This window comes from Sardina pilchardus, chromosome 18 (assembly GCF_963854185.1).
Source record: "Sardina pilchardus chromosome 18, fSarPil1.1, whole genome shotgun sequence".
NCBI lineage: Eukaryota > Metazoa > Chordata > Actinopteri > Clupeiformes > Clupeidae > Sardina > Sardina pilchardus.
In genome coordinates, this window is record NC_085011.1 from 18939307 (window position 1) to 18954986 (window position 15680).

The 15680-nt window shown below is 44.2% G+C and overlaps 2 protein-coding genes across 2 annotated transcripts; both read left to right on the plus strand.

Moving 5' to 3' along the window:
- The first annotated feature begins 3238 nt into the window (after positions 1–3238).
- On the plus strand, positions 3239–10190 carry fam98a (family with sequence similarity 98 member A). The gene is made up of 8 exons (XM_062519969.1): positions 3239–3382; positions 4193–4341; positions 4610–4744; positions 4952–5136; positions 5266–5346; positions 7022–7138; positions 8232–8399; positions 8601–10190. The coding sequence occupies exons 1-8, from the start codon at positions 3345–3347 to the stop codon at positions 9327–9329; spliced, it is 1602 nt and encodes a 533-aa protein (XP_062375953.1). The 5' UTR covers positions 3239–3344; the 3' UTR covers positions 9330–10190.
- Positions 10191–11128: 938 nt separating this feature from the next.
- si:ch211-195b21.5 (serine/arginine repetitive matrix protein 2) lies at positions 11129–15541 on the plus strand. The gene is made up of 8 exons (XM_062519894.1): positions 11129–11533; positions 11650–11762; positions 11911–12577; positions 12788–13481; positions 13745–13812; positions 14015–14108; positions 14204–14325; positions 14707–15541. The coding sequence occupies exons 1-8, from the start codon at positions 11309–11311 to the stop codon at positions 15154–15156; spliced, it is 2433 nt and encodes an 810-aa protein (XP_062375878.1). The 5' UTR covers positions 11129–11308; the 3' UTR covers positions 15157–15541.
- The last annotated feature ends 139 nt before the right edge of the window (positions 15542–15680 follow it).

The window sequence follows — 15680 nt, forward strand, 5'->3', positions numbered from 1 at the left end:
GTGGGGTTGGGTGGAGGATTGGGGGGGGGGGGGGGGGGGGGGGGGGCAGGTGCATGTTTGCTTACCGTTGCCAGGCGTCAGATGGAATGAGCCAGACAGTGCCTCCATCACCATGGTGATCCGGAGAAGTGCGTAAAGCGGAGAGTAAGCTGCGTCCATCTGTACAGGGATCACAGACAGAACCCCCCCCCCCCCCCACCCCCCACCACCACCACCACCACCCATCATCCGCCTCTTGCTTCAGGAGGGCAGGAACAGGTGGAGATGACATGTAGCCCAGATGATATCAGACAGTTGGGGCCGGCCTTCTGTCTTGCGCCGCAGGGCAGATGAAGGTCACTGTAATAGAACCCATTCAGTGCTGATGGCAGACAAAGTGAGACACTTTCTAAGTTACATCAGAGAAACATAAACATCAGGCAAACATATGTGAGGTTAAATCTGCTTCTCAACCACTAGGATCTGACTTATCACACGTACTACATCAAATAGATGTGTGTAATAGATGAGTTGTATGGGATTGATTGATGGCCATTGTTTTGTAATATTTGTCTGCCATGAACAAGAAAAAAAGAGTTTATGTGTCTAGGCAGTATTGTTTGAAATATCCGACATGTTAATGAAGGTCATAAGATTGCATTTGCAATACATACTTTTGGGAAGTAAATATATAGTTAATTCCAGTAGTTCATACTGGTGACTTGCCCATGAAGTTGTTTGAGAAGAACAGGCAGAGTGAGAGTACTATATGAAAAACAGAGGATGAAACCTGAGGACACTTAACTTAGGTGGGTAGGTCTACCCAGCTATGTGTTTATGATCATCCTGAGATGTAGCATTAGCAGGCATGCTTTCACGGGCTAACAAACAAATGAACATGTGTTATTCATCCCATTTGTACACGCAAGAAGTAGCTCATGTTTTGGTGTGATCATATTTACTTTGTGCCTACTCATCGCCTTAAACATATGTTTCTTTTTTTTCTGTCAGTTCAGTTAAAAGACGTTTGGTAGTGATCATCTTAAGTTGCTAACTGTTTGCCTGTTCCTTCTCCAAAAGGAAGACACAGCACCCAGGATAAGGGATAGAAACTGAAGCAAAGTGAATTCTCAGAATAGGGATGTTAGACTTCTCTGTGAACATTCCTGTGTGCATTATATTATTGCTTTTCACTTGGATACAATGACCCCCCATTATTTTCATTATGTTAAACTGGTCTACTTGAGAAAAAGTGTGTATATTCTTATTTTATTTAATTTTATTTAACATTATTGCAGGTCAAATGTTATTTTTATACTCATAACTGGTCTTCAGTAGCATTCTTTATTTTATTATTATTGCAAGAGTTTTCTATTTAACCTTGCCAACTATTCATTCAATTATTACAGTACGTCTTTCAGAGGTTAAGAAGCCTAAAATAAACCATTTCATCAGTCATATAGGCCTAGAACAGGGTTACACATCTTTCAAGAAAAATCCGTTTACAGTTTCCATACATCTCTCCTTGTTGATAAGCGGAGAGATACCATACTTGACCGATTACAGTTGGTTAGTAGACAGAAGTGTCTTTTTAAAATTATGGATTGGGATTTTTCTTGGACCAAGGACCTAATTCAATAAACTCAAATGCTGTTCTCCGATGCAGAAAGACAGAAAAGAGTATGAGAGAGAGAGAGATGCATCACAAGCTTGGTTTCAGTCCAAAATACTGCACAGTAGTTCTGCACAGTGATGTAACCATTACATATTCAGAGGCTTGTTTTGCCCAAGGGCAAACCCATAATATCAAAACAGCAACAAGGGGCATCCAGGGTTAAGCATGTGAAGTAATGTGATTATCCACTGTACATAATATCACCTGCAAAACAATGTCCACAGGGATTGTGTCTTTTAAATGAGCAACATGCCTTTACCAGTTTGGATCCTCTGACTGGACTAATGTTGTTTGGGTGTTCAGGTTTTAAAATGAGATATAGTGTATTTTTGTAGAAAACAGGAAAATGGCTATAAACTATTTATATTAGATAAAAACAACTGAATATTTATAGAAATTTAGAAAGGGGTGAAATGAGACAGAAGGAAGTTTTGTGGGTTGGAATAAAGATTCTTCAAAACATCTTTGGTGGGAACTGAGTTTTCCCTTTTGCTTCCAGATCCAACCTGTAATGCTGATGATATCAGCCAAGCAGCTGAAGGCATAACTGTGTATATCCTTAGAAGTGTCACATCTGCTGTACAACACATATATCAAACATTTTCTTTGTGCCGCTTAAGGCCTATTTACTTTTAAGATGTGTTCCCTACTCCATGTTGATTCAGTAGTATAACTTCTTAGTTCTGTCTGTTCTGCTCTACACAAAAGGGATACCACATAGATGGTATACTTGACTTTTTTCCCCCTCTGTACCTCAAATCACTGATTTTCTTTTGTTATGACCTGTGCCATTTCGAATAAATCTTCATGCCTCTTCTTACCGTAAAGACTCTGTGTGTGATTGATCACGAAATTATGAGTGGCGTGATGATGGGGAACTCTGACACTAAATACATGAAAAATGCATGTCCTATGATCTATCTCAGCAACTAATTTTTGATTGCATTGTTACAGAGTAGATTATCCCATTGAAATTAAGTATGCATATGTAAAACTAGCCTACAGTATAAGCTTGGACACAAATAATACAATCTAAAAGTTTTCAAAATGCATTGCCTTGTCTGAATTGTACGCTCAGATTCTGTCAGATCAGAGGTAGCCTTCATATTACTGTAATAAGTGGGCCTACTCTTTGCTGTGAGTACCATACATACACAGTAAAAGATACCACCTAGGTCTATGGTACCACCTAGTGGTCACAGAGAGTAAATGCTGAAATCAGTAAATCAGAAAGGTGCACAGGCAATGTGTAGCCTAAAATAAAATGTAATTGAATAATAATAAAAAAAAGTCTCATTAATTCTAACAGAATACAAAGGCCACTGTACTATTAAAGCAATACAAAGACAGAATGCCAAGCCCATTAAATACTATTCTGAGGGTTTTCAGATACTGCATGTCACTGAACTCGATCTCTGAAAATATTTGCTGCCGTGACAATAAATGTGGGTAATTATAGTACAGTCTACAGTTGTTCATGGGCTAATATTTGGCTTTTCCATGAAAATGGAAAGGTGCCACACCGGCTGCGGCAGTCTTAAAACATTTTACTCAGGCATATCCAAAGACCGCCCAACAGGAGTTACTAGATTGCTGAAAGATCACGGTAACGTTATGCCAACACGACACTGTTAGCATCAGACTGCGGCAGCATTAAATATTTTGAGGAATTTGTGCATCTGTTGGTCTAATGGAGACCGATATTCTGGACTCCCTTGAAGATTTGGGGTAGGTAGCCATGTACATTTTCTTCAGTATCGTACGCAAATGAGCACTGAGAGAAGTTGCCGGCTGGGTTAGCTAGTTGGTTAGCTAGCCGGCTAGCGTGATATGTCAATGGACAATGAGACGTGAGCTTATCTTTCAGAATGTCAGTCTGCCTCTAGGCGTTTCTATGAAATGAAACATAACAAAGCAGATCCGTAATTTTGCAAAGTAATTGACTACCTACACCTGAAATGGCCTGAATGAATGGAAATCGTTGACACATTGCCAAAGCCACGTTACTTCAGGTCATGAATCAATGCAAGAGCAACGATAACGTTAGCTAGCTAGCAACCTTGCAGCCACCTCCTGGAGCCACCTCCAACTGGCACCGGCCCGTTTGACTCATATGTAATCGTGCAACGTTGACATTTAGACGTTTAGAGAATCATAGCGTATTTCGACTTGGCACGAAGTGTAATGGAGTCTAGTTCAAATGAACAAGACTCCGTCCTAAGATGGAGATTTGTGTGGCTCCCTTGCATTTTGTCTATTCTATGCTTGATCTATATTTAGCACCAAACAGACCGTAACCACAAAAGGATAGATTCCTATTGAGTGAGAAAACATGACCGTTTTTTGTCTGCGCCAGAACAAGTGTAGGGAGCAAAGGACTGTTTGTACCAGATGTATTCCTCACATGACTTCACTTACTGAGCAGTCAGTACCCAATACTGTCGATCCCTGTTTTTTGGGCCCGCCTGTGCAAGCTACAATTTGTGTAATGGCATCCATATGGAATAATCAAGTCTAGTGTGTGGCCCCATGTCGTAGGTACCAGGGGCCTGTGCTGGAAGATGGATCCCTGGACGCAGCGGCGAGTGGAGGAGCCGAATCCCCGGAGTTCACAAAGCTCTGTGCCTGGATTGTGTCCGAACTGAAGCTCTACTGCAAGCTGGAGGAGAACGTACACGCCACCAACTGTGAGTGCTACTGGCTTCCTGCCATAGAGGGACGGAGAGATGAGGAAACGGGATTCTGGAAGGCTTACCCCAACAAAACGGGGAATTCCTCATCCGTATCCGTTGTTGGTTTTGGCCATGGGAGAACATTTTGTTTCACTTCAGTGGCATGTTATTCCAAGCCGTCCCATTATGGAAAGCCTATCTAACAGGTGGGCCACTAGCTGACGTGGTTAATTGTGTGTGTGTGTGTGTGTGTGTGTGTGTGTGTGTCCGTCATCCTCTCTAGGCCCCAGTGAAGCGGTGGGCTTTCAACTGGAGATAAGTGGACTCCTGGCAGAGCTGGCATGTCCATACACTGCCCTGACCTCAGGAGATGCCACACAAAGGCTCCTCAACAAATCCAACTGCTTGCTGCTGTTAAGTAAGGGTGACCTTCTCTTCGATTGTTTAAAATTCTAGAAATGTATGTACCAGTGAATAGCCATCACTATTGAATGTTTTAGATAATAAAACAAATTTGGTCTAGATACGTTTTATTTCGTACATTATGATATTCCGGTCTAAAGTATTTATTTAATGTGCATATATCTGAACTCTAATCTTAACTCACTGGCTGTGGCGGTGTCAGCTTTCCTGATCTCAGAACTGGAAGCCTCCAGGATGGTGCTGATCAACCAGCCGCAGAAGAAGGTGGAGGAGTCGGGCGGCAGTGATCTCTTCATCGAGCTGAAGGGCATCTGTGTAGGCCTTGGCATGTCCAAGCCCCCTGCCAACATCACCATGTTTCAGTTCTTTACCGGGATCGAGAAAAAGGTTTAGCTCCTGTGTTCATACTTCTATCTAACACATTTTACTATAGTTTATATGAATCTGTATTAAATACAGTAACCGTAATATAGTAATTATCAGTTTTTCAAGTGCATCCCATTCTTGTATTTCCAGCTGAAAGAGGCGATGTCCAAAGTGCCCCTCAACCATGTCGGAGCTCCTCTGTTGAAGAAACCACTAGGACCAGTTCACTGGGTACGTTTACTCTGTGTTTTGTGTTCTGTTCATATATATATATATATATATTTATTATTTAGTTATTTTTTTTTCCCAAGTTAAAGGGATGTTCCGCCATTTTTGGAAATAAGCTCATTTTCCACCTCCCCTCGAGCAAAACAATCGACATTTACCTTGTTCCCGTTCATCCAGCCATTCTGTGAGTCTGGCGATACAACTTTTAGCTTCAGCCTAGCATAGATCATTGAATCGGATTAGACCATTAGCTTCTCGCCTGCTAGCTTCATGTTTAAAAGTGACTAAGATTTCTGGTAATTTTCCCATTTAAAACGTGTCTCCTCTCTAGTTAGAAAGTGCAATAAGACCAACTGAAAATGAAACCTGGCGTTTTTCTAGGCTGATTTGACATGGAACTACACTCTCATCTGGCGTAATAATCAAGGCAACTTGCAAACGTACTGTACCATAGGCACAGTGATATCGTACGCAGCATCTGAAAATAGTCCCCATAGACAACAAGCAGTAGTAGTGCCAGTAGTTTGCAAGTTCCATGTCAAATCAGCCTAGAAAAATGCCAGGTTTCATTTTCAGTTGGTCTTATTGCACTTTCTAACTTGAGAGGAGACACATTTTAAATGGGAAAATTACCAGAAATCTTAGTCACTTTGAAACATGAAGCTAGCAGGCGAGAAGCTAATGGTCTAATCCGATTCAATGATCTATGCTAGGCTGAAGCTAAAAGTTGTATCGCCAGACTCACAGAATGGCTGGATGAACGGGAACAAGGTAAATATCGATTGTTTTGCTCGAGGGGATGTGGAAAATGAGCGTATTTCCAAAAATGGCGGAATATCCCTTTAACAAACAAACAGTGAGGTCTGAATGTATACTATTACTCATACATACATACACACACACATACACGCACACAGCACAACACAAAACAGTGAACAATATTGATATCAACAATGAGCTGCTTCATATCGTAATCAATTAAAAAAGGCAAAAGTATAGCATAGTAAAGGTAGCAAATGTTAACAGGAATGCCTGGACTTTATGTAATATATGAAGGGTTGTAAAAATGTTTACTCTTTGTTTTGGGAGGTTCCAGTGAAGCAATTTTTTTATTATCTCAGTTTAGTTGCCTGTTTTTAAACATGTATTAGTTACCTCAGTTTTTCTTAGTCATATTTGCTTCATGCTTTACTTTGTTTGTCTGCCTTTCATACATGGACTGCCACTGTAGACTTCAGAGAATGTATGGGACGCTTAAGACCTGCAGACTCTAGGCTGGAGAGGGTGCTTATCAAAGTGTAAAGTGCAACCTAGATATGCAGATTTTGGCACAATATCTGAAGCAAAAAAACTTTGCTTTGACAACAGATAGAATTCATTTAAGGAATATGCCATTGTATTATGAACTTGGGTTATTCACCGTCTCCCCTAGAGTTGGATGTGAACCAGAGGTGGGCAGAAGCATGTTTGACTCTGTGCAGGCATAGTCGTCGTCCGGCAGTTTTTTTTTTTTTTTTTTTTAACAGGAATAACATCTCCCCTAGTCATTGTAAGCAAAAAGCATCATCTGATACTTTGGTCTGTAATTCTTTCTTTGGTGCTTTTAGCTATTTCGAATGTGTGAAGGAGACCCTCAAACAACCAAGACTTATTTTCCCTTTCTTGTGTTTGCATGTAGGAGAAGATTGAAGCAATCAACCAAGCTCTTGTGAACGAGTATGACGTTAGGAGGAAGATGTTGCTGAAGCGTCTGGACGTGACGGTGCAGTCATTTGGATGGTCAGAACGGGCTAAGGTGAAGCATGGCCTCTGCTCCTCAACACGCACGGTCATAAAACAGCATTTGGTATCTACATTTGTTTTGTGCTAGTGCAATGTTCCCGCCCTAAGAGACTGATAAACTCTGCTCCACCATCGGAGCACTACCCCAGGCAAATAGTGTTAGTTATTGTGTTAGCTTTGCAGCTCACAAGGAACAAGAATTCCAGTCTGTGATCTGTCAACTCGTATTTCTCTGTGTCAAATGTAGAAGACCATATGTAGGCAAATAATAAGCATTGATCTAGATTCGTCCAGACACAAAGCAGATTGGTTTTGTCTTGTCTAAGTGCTATATTTCACACTTGCATGTCTGCATGTCTGAGCTCTTAGATGAACGTTTAAGTTAGTCGTTTACCAAACTTTTTTTCTAACAAATTTAGAGGCTGAAAAAGCATCGGCAGTTTATGAAAGAGACTTGTACTCAGTGTGGTCATTTTTTCAGTGTGAATGAGACTTTTCAAAGCAATCACACAGGATCCCAATTTCACTTCCTGAATGGGTCCGATCAGTCACAACGTGACTCTATTCTGAAAGAAAACAAATGCCATGTGTTGGTGACTGGTCATGTAATCCATTTTCAGGCGTGTTATATAGAATGGGATGTTTCTGATATAAATCACACACACACACACACACACACACACACACACACATATAACTATAATATACTTTTTTAGGCTTTGAAAAGTCGATATAATTATCATAACTAGCCTAGTGGTAGGGTGTCAACTAGAGCCGTATCTTACCATTATTAACACAAATCACCAGGGTGGTGGCAGGCCATTGAAAAGTGTTCAATCCAGTTGGAAAAAAAGTATTAAATTGCCTTAAATGAAGATTGAATGTACAGTAATTTTGGTCCTACATTTCCTATTTGAGTAGTCTTCAAAGGGTCTGCCTAGTGTAAACAAGTTAAATTTAACTCTTTTTGTAAACGGTCATAAAAATGTTACATTTAACTTGTTTTAACTTGTTTATATCTGTAGTAGGTACCTTAATCACTGAGACTGTATTCTACATGTAGTGTTGTTCTGGGATGTTGCTAAAACATACTTTTCTTTCAACAGACACACTCTGAAAAATTGGCAAAAGTGTATCAACCACTGCGTGCAGCTCTGAATGCGAAGACTGTTGTGTCGGTGGCTCACCTCTATGCAGCACGAGCAGACCTGTCAAAAATAATGCGCACCAGCAGTGGAAGGATCAGAGAGAAGACCTCTTGTGCCATAAATAAGGTATCAGCATCGTAATCGATCAGCATTTCACAACAAAGTGCTACTACAGGACTACTGTAAATACATCAAAATACCTCTGTTCTGTAGGGCAGAGGGACTGATCACAGTATTTGTCCCTCAGGTCGCAAATCACAGACCCTTGGTCCAGCTCTTACTGGTTTCAGTTCAACCGCTTTCTTGTCTTGTCTTCTTTCAAACCAGATTCTGATGGGCCGTGTGCCCGACAGAGGTGGGAGACCCTACGAGATCGAGCCACCACCCCCGGAGATGCCCTCGTGGCAGAAGAGGCAGGATGGTCCGTCCGGTGGCTTTGGCGGTGGGCAGCATTACGGAGGAGGGGGCCGCGGTGGGGGTGGCAGGGGTGGCTATGAGCAGCACTCCCATGGTGGGAGAGGAGGAGGAGGAGGAGGGGGTTATGAGCCGCGGGGAGGTTACGATAGGGGGGGAAGGGGAGGAGGCAGAGGGGGTAAAGTTCAGGGTGGCTGGTCAGATGGTGGAGGTGGTGGTGGAGGCTATCATGGTCACTACCAAGATGGACATGGGGGGGGTCATCAAGGGGGAGCGGGGAGAGGGGGCTATGGAGGAGGGGGAGGAAGAGGAGGAGGAGGTGGTGGGGGAGGTGGAGGATACCAAGGCTATCAAGGAGGTCCTAACTATGCTGGAGGTGGAGGTTACCAAGGTGGAGGCGGACACCAAGGTGGAGGCTACCAGCAGGACAACCACCACCAAGACGGGGGTCGCCAACAGGAGAGAGGGGGCCGGGGCGGACGCGGCGGCCGAGGAAGAGGCCGTGGTGGTGGTGGGGGAGAAGGCTGGGGCGGCCGAGGCGGCCAGAACTACAACCAGGGCGGACAGTTTGAACAGTTCTTCCAGCACGGAGGCCACCAGTACAATCAGGCGGGCTTCGGCCAGGGCTACTACACGAGCTGAGACCGAGCGCTCGAGGCAGGTCACCACAGCAGGGTTTACACAGCAGTGGCTCTGGAGCTGGGACGAGACGAGCGCAAAAAGAGAAGAGGGACGAGGTGCGTGCGCCAGGGAGACGGGGTGTCATTTTCAAGCTCAGCACTGCGGTCACATCCTCGAGTCCGAGAGAGAGAGACGCCATGCGGAGCTTGAAGGCAGGCCGTGGTCGCTTTGGTTTTCTGGCGCCGTCTTTTGTGTTGTTGGTTGCCGCCTACTGGAAGAAGCCCATTCCCATCCGATAGCTCACCAGACTACTTAGGCTCAGCGTGTGTGTATGTGAGTGTGTGCGCATGTGTGTGCGCGCACTGTGAAACCATTAATGTGCCATATTGAGGGGATTTTGCTGGGTTGAGCTTGAACAGAGTAGCCCAGACCTATCCCACTGGGTGAACCAGGCTGTGTTGACCATGATGAAGACGAAGCCTTATTACGGAGATTAGTTGCCGATGGAGACCTTTTAAAGTGGTCTTGCTATTTCAGTGTTGCATATGGCGTTACACATTACTCTACCTTGAAGAAACAAACAGAAGTTCTCATAGGTCTTACTATTTTCATTGAACAAAGGTGAAAGACCTTTTTTGTTAAGCACTAGTTTACATTTTTCCCCCTCAAACGGTTGTGTTTCAAATTGATTTGTGGCTATCTGAAATATGAATGTTCTTTAATTGTTTGCAGACAATCTGACTACCATTTCTGTTATTTAAATTTAATGACATTCAAATAGGCCACCCAATGCTGCTTTGTTATGTACATAATATGGAAATGACTGCTTGGAAGTGTGAATGGAAAAAAGAGAAGAGAAATAAAGGAACGTGTGTAAATTCAGCGGTGTCCTACATTTTCGTTCTTTTGTCTGAGGAGATGACAAATATTTGGAGATGACTATTCAATTTAATAAAGCACTCCTTCGTTTATTTTAGGCTGTGGAGTTTCCATATGAAAATGAATTTCTTTTAGCCTGGCAAGCCAAACTTTCTGTAGTCGTTGAAAGAGGAAGTGGTCAAACCCGTTCATTAACTATTATCAATTAAAACTGCAATTCCTCATTATGTGGCTGTGTTTTGACATGTTGTGCAGCTGATAGATCTTCAGTAAAATATTGGAATGTATAAACAACCAGGGCCAATTAGTAAAGATTCTTGAGGCGTAGTCCTGACCTAGACTAAAATAAATCTTCATTGAAGTTGTCTTCTATGGCACAGGTGGGCAAACTAAGGTCTATGGGCCACACGCGGCCCGTTAAATGCAGTTTAATCTGGTCCGGCAATCTCTTTCAAAATAGGCCTAAAAGCAAATGAACAGACTGGTATTTATTTTGCCATTTCCTTTTTCAACAAAGCACGCCCAGCTCACTGATGAACACTTGGCTCCGTCCTACTAATTGCCTCAACTAAAATTACACTTTGATGCATGTCAAAAAAAGGTGGTCCCGTTGAAACTAAATCAAACACTTTATGGTGACTTTGATTCATTTACTTGTTAAGATTTCACATAAAATGTAGCCCTATGTCTCATTTCTTTTGCCTCATCTAAATCTACAAGTAGTCTGGCCATTTTTAAAACCCAGAAAGTTTGCACGTGGTCTAAGGCTCCGGTTGACTGGTCGTCATTAAGCTTATTATAAAGCCCGGTTGATTTCAACTGGTACAGTAGAAATGTAGATGCTAGGGGGGTCAAACCGGGTCAAACAGGTAGCTACTTTAGAAGTATAAAGACCTGCTGTTTACACCACCAACCGGTAGGGAGCACTGTTTGTTTCGGCATCACAAAACTCCACTTTAACTGTAGAGGAGGAAGGACTTCATTGAATGCAGCTACCGTGTTTTTAGGTGCTAATGGTACTGTGGATAAATGATGGTGAAACATTTTTAACTCCACAAGTTAACCGTAGCAGAGAAAATAAATAGACAAAGCCTATCTAACAATGCGATTTTAGCAGCGACATGTTTCGCGGTGTGTCCAATCAAAATTATAGGTCCGGAGACAGTCAGAGACCAACTGGTTTTGCCAGTGCTCCCCCAAACGGACCTCCGCCTGGCCCTCGTTTTAATACTGGATATGGAACACTGTACCAACCACCTTATCATGGCCAACCGGGTCTCGCGTACCGGGGTCCTCCGCCTGGTCACCCAAGTGGACTCCCGTCCACTAGACCTACGTTCATGGACGTGAGTAAACAAGCATCTGATATACGCAGCACCAGAAAAAAAAACAATGCCTCACGTTATGTAAACAACTGCAAGTTAAAATCAAACCAACACACTATCTCCACCTTTTTCTGTAGGCACGGCCTTTCGGCGGTGTATCTGTTGATCACAGTATGGTCATTACTGTTGGTAGCCAGCACAACATAGCACCTCTCCAACCGCATGACCTGGCCCGGAACTGGGGTGAAAGGTTTGAATTCTTTGCATTGCAACTTCCTATGTGGTTTCTGCTTTGCACAAGTCATCAGGAAGTTTGAATCTTGTCTAATCTGTATGGGATGGTTCATTCTGCATTTAATGGTTTTTGTTGGTTTTACTGATGTGCTAACACATTTCAGTGATAAGGCAGAGGCATTCCTCCGAAGTTTGGCTGCCAAGGACAGACAGACAAAGCCCAATGGGAGAGAAGGAGAGGCAACAGAGACGACCTGGGGGCACTACAACAAGCAGACCTCGGACAGAGGGAAGAGCAGGAGCAAGAGTCCCTCGCAAAAGCAGAGAGGACACAGTCGCAGCCGCAGTAGGGGCAAGAGTAGAGGGCGCAGCCGTGCCAAGAGTCGGGCACGAAGCAAGAGTCGGGCGCGGAGCAAGAGTCGGGCGCGGAGCAAAAGCCGGGCACGAAGCAAAAGCCGGGCACGAAGCAAAAGCCGGGCACGAAGCAAGAGCCGGGCACGTAGTAAAAGCAGGGCACGGAGCAAAAGCAGAGCTCCAAGCCGCAGTCGGGCCAAGAGCCGGGCCAGAAGCAGGGCGCGGAGCAAGAGTCGGCCCAGGAGTAGGAGTAGGAGTCGGAGCAGGAGCTGTCCCAGGAGCCGAGGCCGGAGCCAGGTCAGAGACACTGGTGGTTATGCATTCAGCAGAGAGCCTGGGAGTGGAGGCAGTGGCAGCCACTCCAGTATGTCTTCAAAGGTGGACCTTTTCAATGAACTCAAGCAGCTTTTGCAGAGCAAAGGCCTGGAGGACTCCCTGTCTGTGGTGAAGAAAGCCTTCATTACACAACAGGCACAGGTAATAATGAAAACAAAACAAATTGAATGAATGATCTAATTTGTAAGGATATTTCTGGATACCCAAGCGCTTAACATACCTGTAGGTATGTTAGGTGGTATTTGTGTAGTTATGGCACAATATTTGTATAATTCATGTATTGATATTGATATGAGTGAAATTGTATCAGATGTTTTGGGAAAAAAGTTCTCTTTCACATCATTTCTGCAGACCGCTCCACTGGCCAGTCCATCTGCCGTGCCGGTCCAGGCGTCTGCCTCCCCGCGGCTGCCCGCTGCCTACCCAGCCGCTCCGTTTGAGGCGACCGACAGCTCGCTCCTCCCGCACGAGAGGGTGCAGCAGGACGGCAGCGGCTTCTCCCGCATCCTGAGCATGATGGGCGAGCCGAGCCCGCAGACCCCGGAGCGCCAACGCCAGCCTCAGGCGGCCGCCGCCGCCGCCGCCAACGTGCCCGACATCGAGGACGAGGAGGAGTTCCTGTACGGAGACAAGGAGCCGAGTCTCGCTCATCCAAGCGCTCAGAGCGCCCTGGGGAGGCCACGGGCGGACTCTCAGACCTCGGCGGCGGCGGCGGCGGCATCGACTCCGCTCCAGCAGTTCAAGGCGCTCCTGGGCGACCCGGGCATGAGCCACATCTTCAAGCATGCCCAGTCGGCGCTGGCTCTGACTGGCATGAGCCAGGGGGCCCCGGCGAAGAAGCGCAGCTCCACGCCAGAGTCCAAAAAGGACACGTCGTCCCACAGGCACAGAGCCAGCAGCCCGGCCAAAGACCACCGGGAGGGGACGCCCAGCGGCGCCGAGTTCGAAAGGGTCAAGAGCCTCCTGAAGAACATGGGGCTGACTCTGAGCACGGCGGAAATCACCAAGATTGCTTCGAAGCTGCGTGACACGCCTTCATCCAAAGGTGAGGGAGTCCTTCCACGCCTTTTTATTAGTATAATTGAGCTTGATACAGTTGAATGAATGACTAGAATTCACAGACAATGTGAAAGATGGTTGTAATTATTGAATTGATAATACATTAATGATAATTCATTTCAATTGGACACTTTTTCTATTTAAGTCATTTTGCTAATCAGATTCACATTATTCAGATTCAGAGTTCTGAATGTTAAGGAGTATCTGTGTGTTTTTGGTAGAGCCTGATTTTGAGTCTTCACTTTTCAGGGTCGAAGTCGGAGAGCACGGACAGCAGGCATTCTCATAGGGATAGAGATAGCAGTCACCATGAGAAGGTGCGTCACTTTACATGGATTTAACATGTGCAGTTCTGTAATCTTCTTTGTAGTCCCTGTTTTTATTGATAATACCCTCCCTCTGCTGTAAATCTTTTGTTATGCCATGAATGTGTTATTTTGGAACCAAGGAAATCTTTTTACACACTTAGTAATGACATTATTTGAAATACATATTCATTTAGCATTGATTGTGTTAAAGGAGAGAGAAAGAGATCGAAGTGACAAGCATGGCGGTGGGACGAAAAGGAAGGAACAACTGGTGAAAGAACTGGAGAACATTTTAAAAACGGAAGGTAAAAGTCTGACACTGGTTCTTCATGTCTAACATTGGTGTGCACCATTTGAAGACATCATTTTGTGAGCCATGTTTCCACTGATTGTTTTGCAGGGTATGGGAACTTGATTCCAGTGATTGGCTTCTATTGTAAGCTGTGTGAGGAGTTCTTTGGGGATCTGGCCAGCGCCCAAAGGCATGAGGGCTGCCAGAAGGGTTCCAGAGAGTCGGGAAAGGTGTGTGTGTGTGTGTGTGTGTGTGTGTGTGTGTGTGAGAGGGTGTGAGGCAGCTTCTCTGTTACAGATGACCAAGTATATTTTGCAGCATGTCATACACTACATGCAATATAATAAGTTGTATTAGATTAATGCATTTGCTAAGTTAGTTAACAATAAACACCATAACCATTTCCATATAGGCATATGTTGTACTTGGAAAAAAAATGATAAACATATTGATAAAAAAAAATGAACATCATTACCATAACACAACACAGCCCATCATAGACCATGTTCAATATTAGTAGTACTTTGCTATCAGAAAAGCCAAGCACAGCTGTTGAAGGCCATTTAGGGGACGATTGGATGAACAGTTTAGTAATTGTTTCTTGTTCCCAGGGACCCATGCTTAAGATGTACAGCGACACAAAGAGTGGCTCTGGCCATTCATCGCAACACTCCACAGGACCTGGCCACCCGGAGAAGAAACGGCTTGGGGAAGATGGCAAGGGAGCCCACCGCGATGAGCGGGAACTGAGCCCGGGACACTGGCCCAGAAAGAGGGCCCGGGACGAGCCCGACCGTAGGGACCAGAAGGGTTCTGCTGTCAGGCCCGCAGAACCCATCAGGGTGAAGGTAGAACCTGAGGTTAAGGAGAGGAGCTCCTCAGTAGAGAACGGAGACAAAAAAGGAAGTTCAGACAGTGACTCGGACGGTTCTACCAAAGGTGTCAGCCCCAAGAAAAAGAAAAAGAAGGAGAAGAAGAAAAAGAAGAAAAAGGAGAAGAAGAAATTAAAGAAGGAGAAGGAGAAGGAGAAGGAGGGGAAGTCTAAAACAAAGTCCGCTTAGCTGTTACTTTAGTGTTTTTTTGTCCCCCCCCCCATTTCGTATTTTCCTTTTAGTTGGATTCTTCAACCACAAGACATGATGTTCCTGCCTGGCGACTGCACTTTTTGCAACTCACAGCATGGAGAAGACAACAGCAGCCAATAGCAATGACTTAAAACACCAGGATCTCCTCATATCATTTACAAGAAATCAGATGGTTAAAAATAACAGTGTAGTACAATTATTTCATGTTGGTTACCAGAAAATCCATTGTCGATGTATTTCAGTGTATACATTGACATTCTGTTGAATATTTAGGAACACTTCCATTCTGAGGAAGTGTGAAACATTTTGTGAATATTTTTTGGAAATAAACTCACCATGTGGTTACCACATGTTATTATTCCTTGGTGGGTTGAGTCAGTAATGTTCAAAACCTTTCACATATGCCCCTTTTTCCTTTAAAATACAAACGGGAACATTTTAATTTTGGTGCGTGTATATGACTACAGACAGTAGACTGAAACCAAGTGTGAATGAAAACC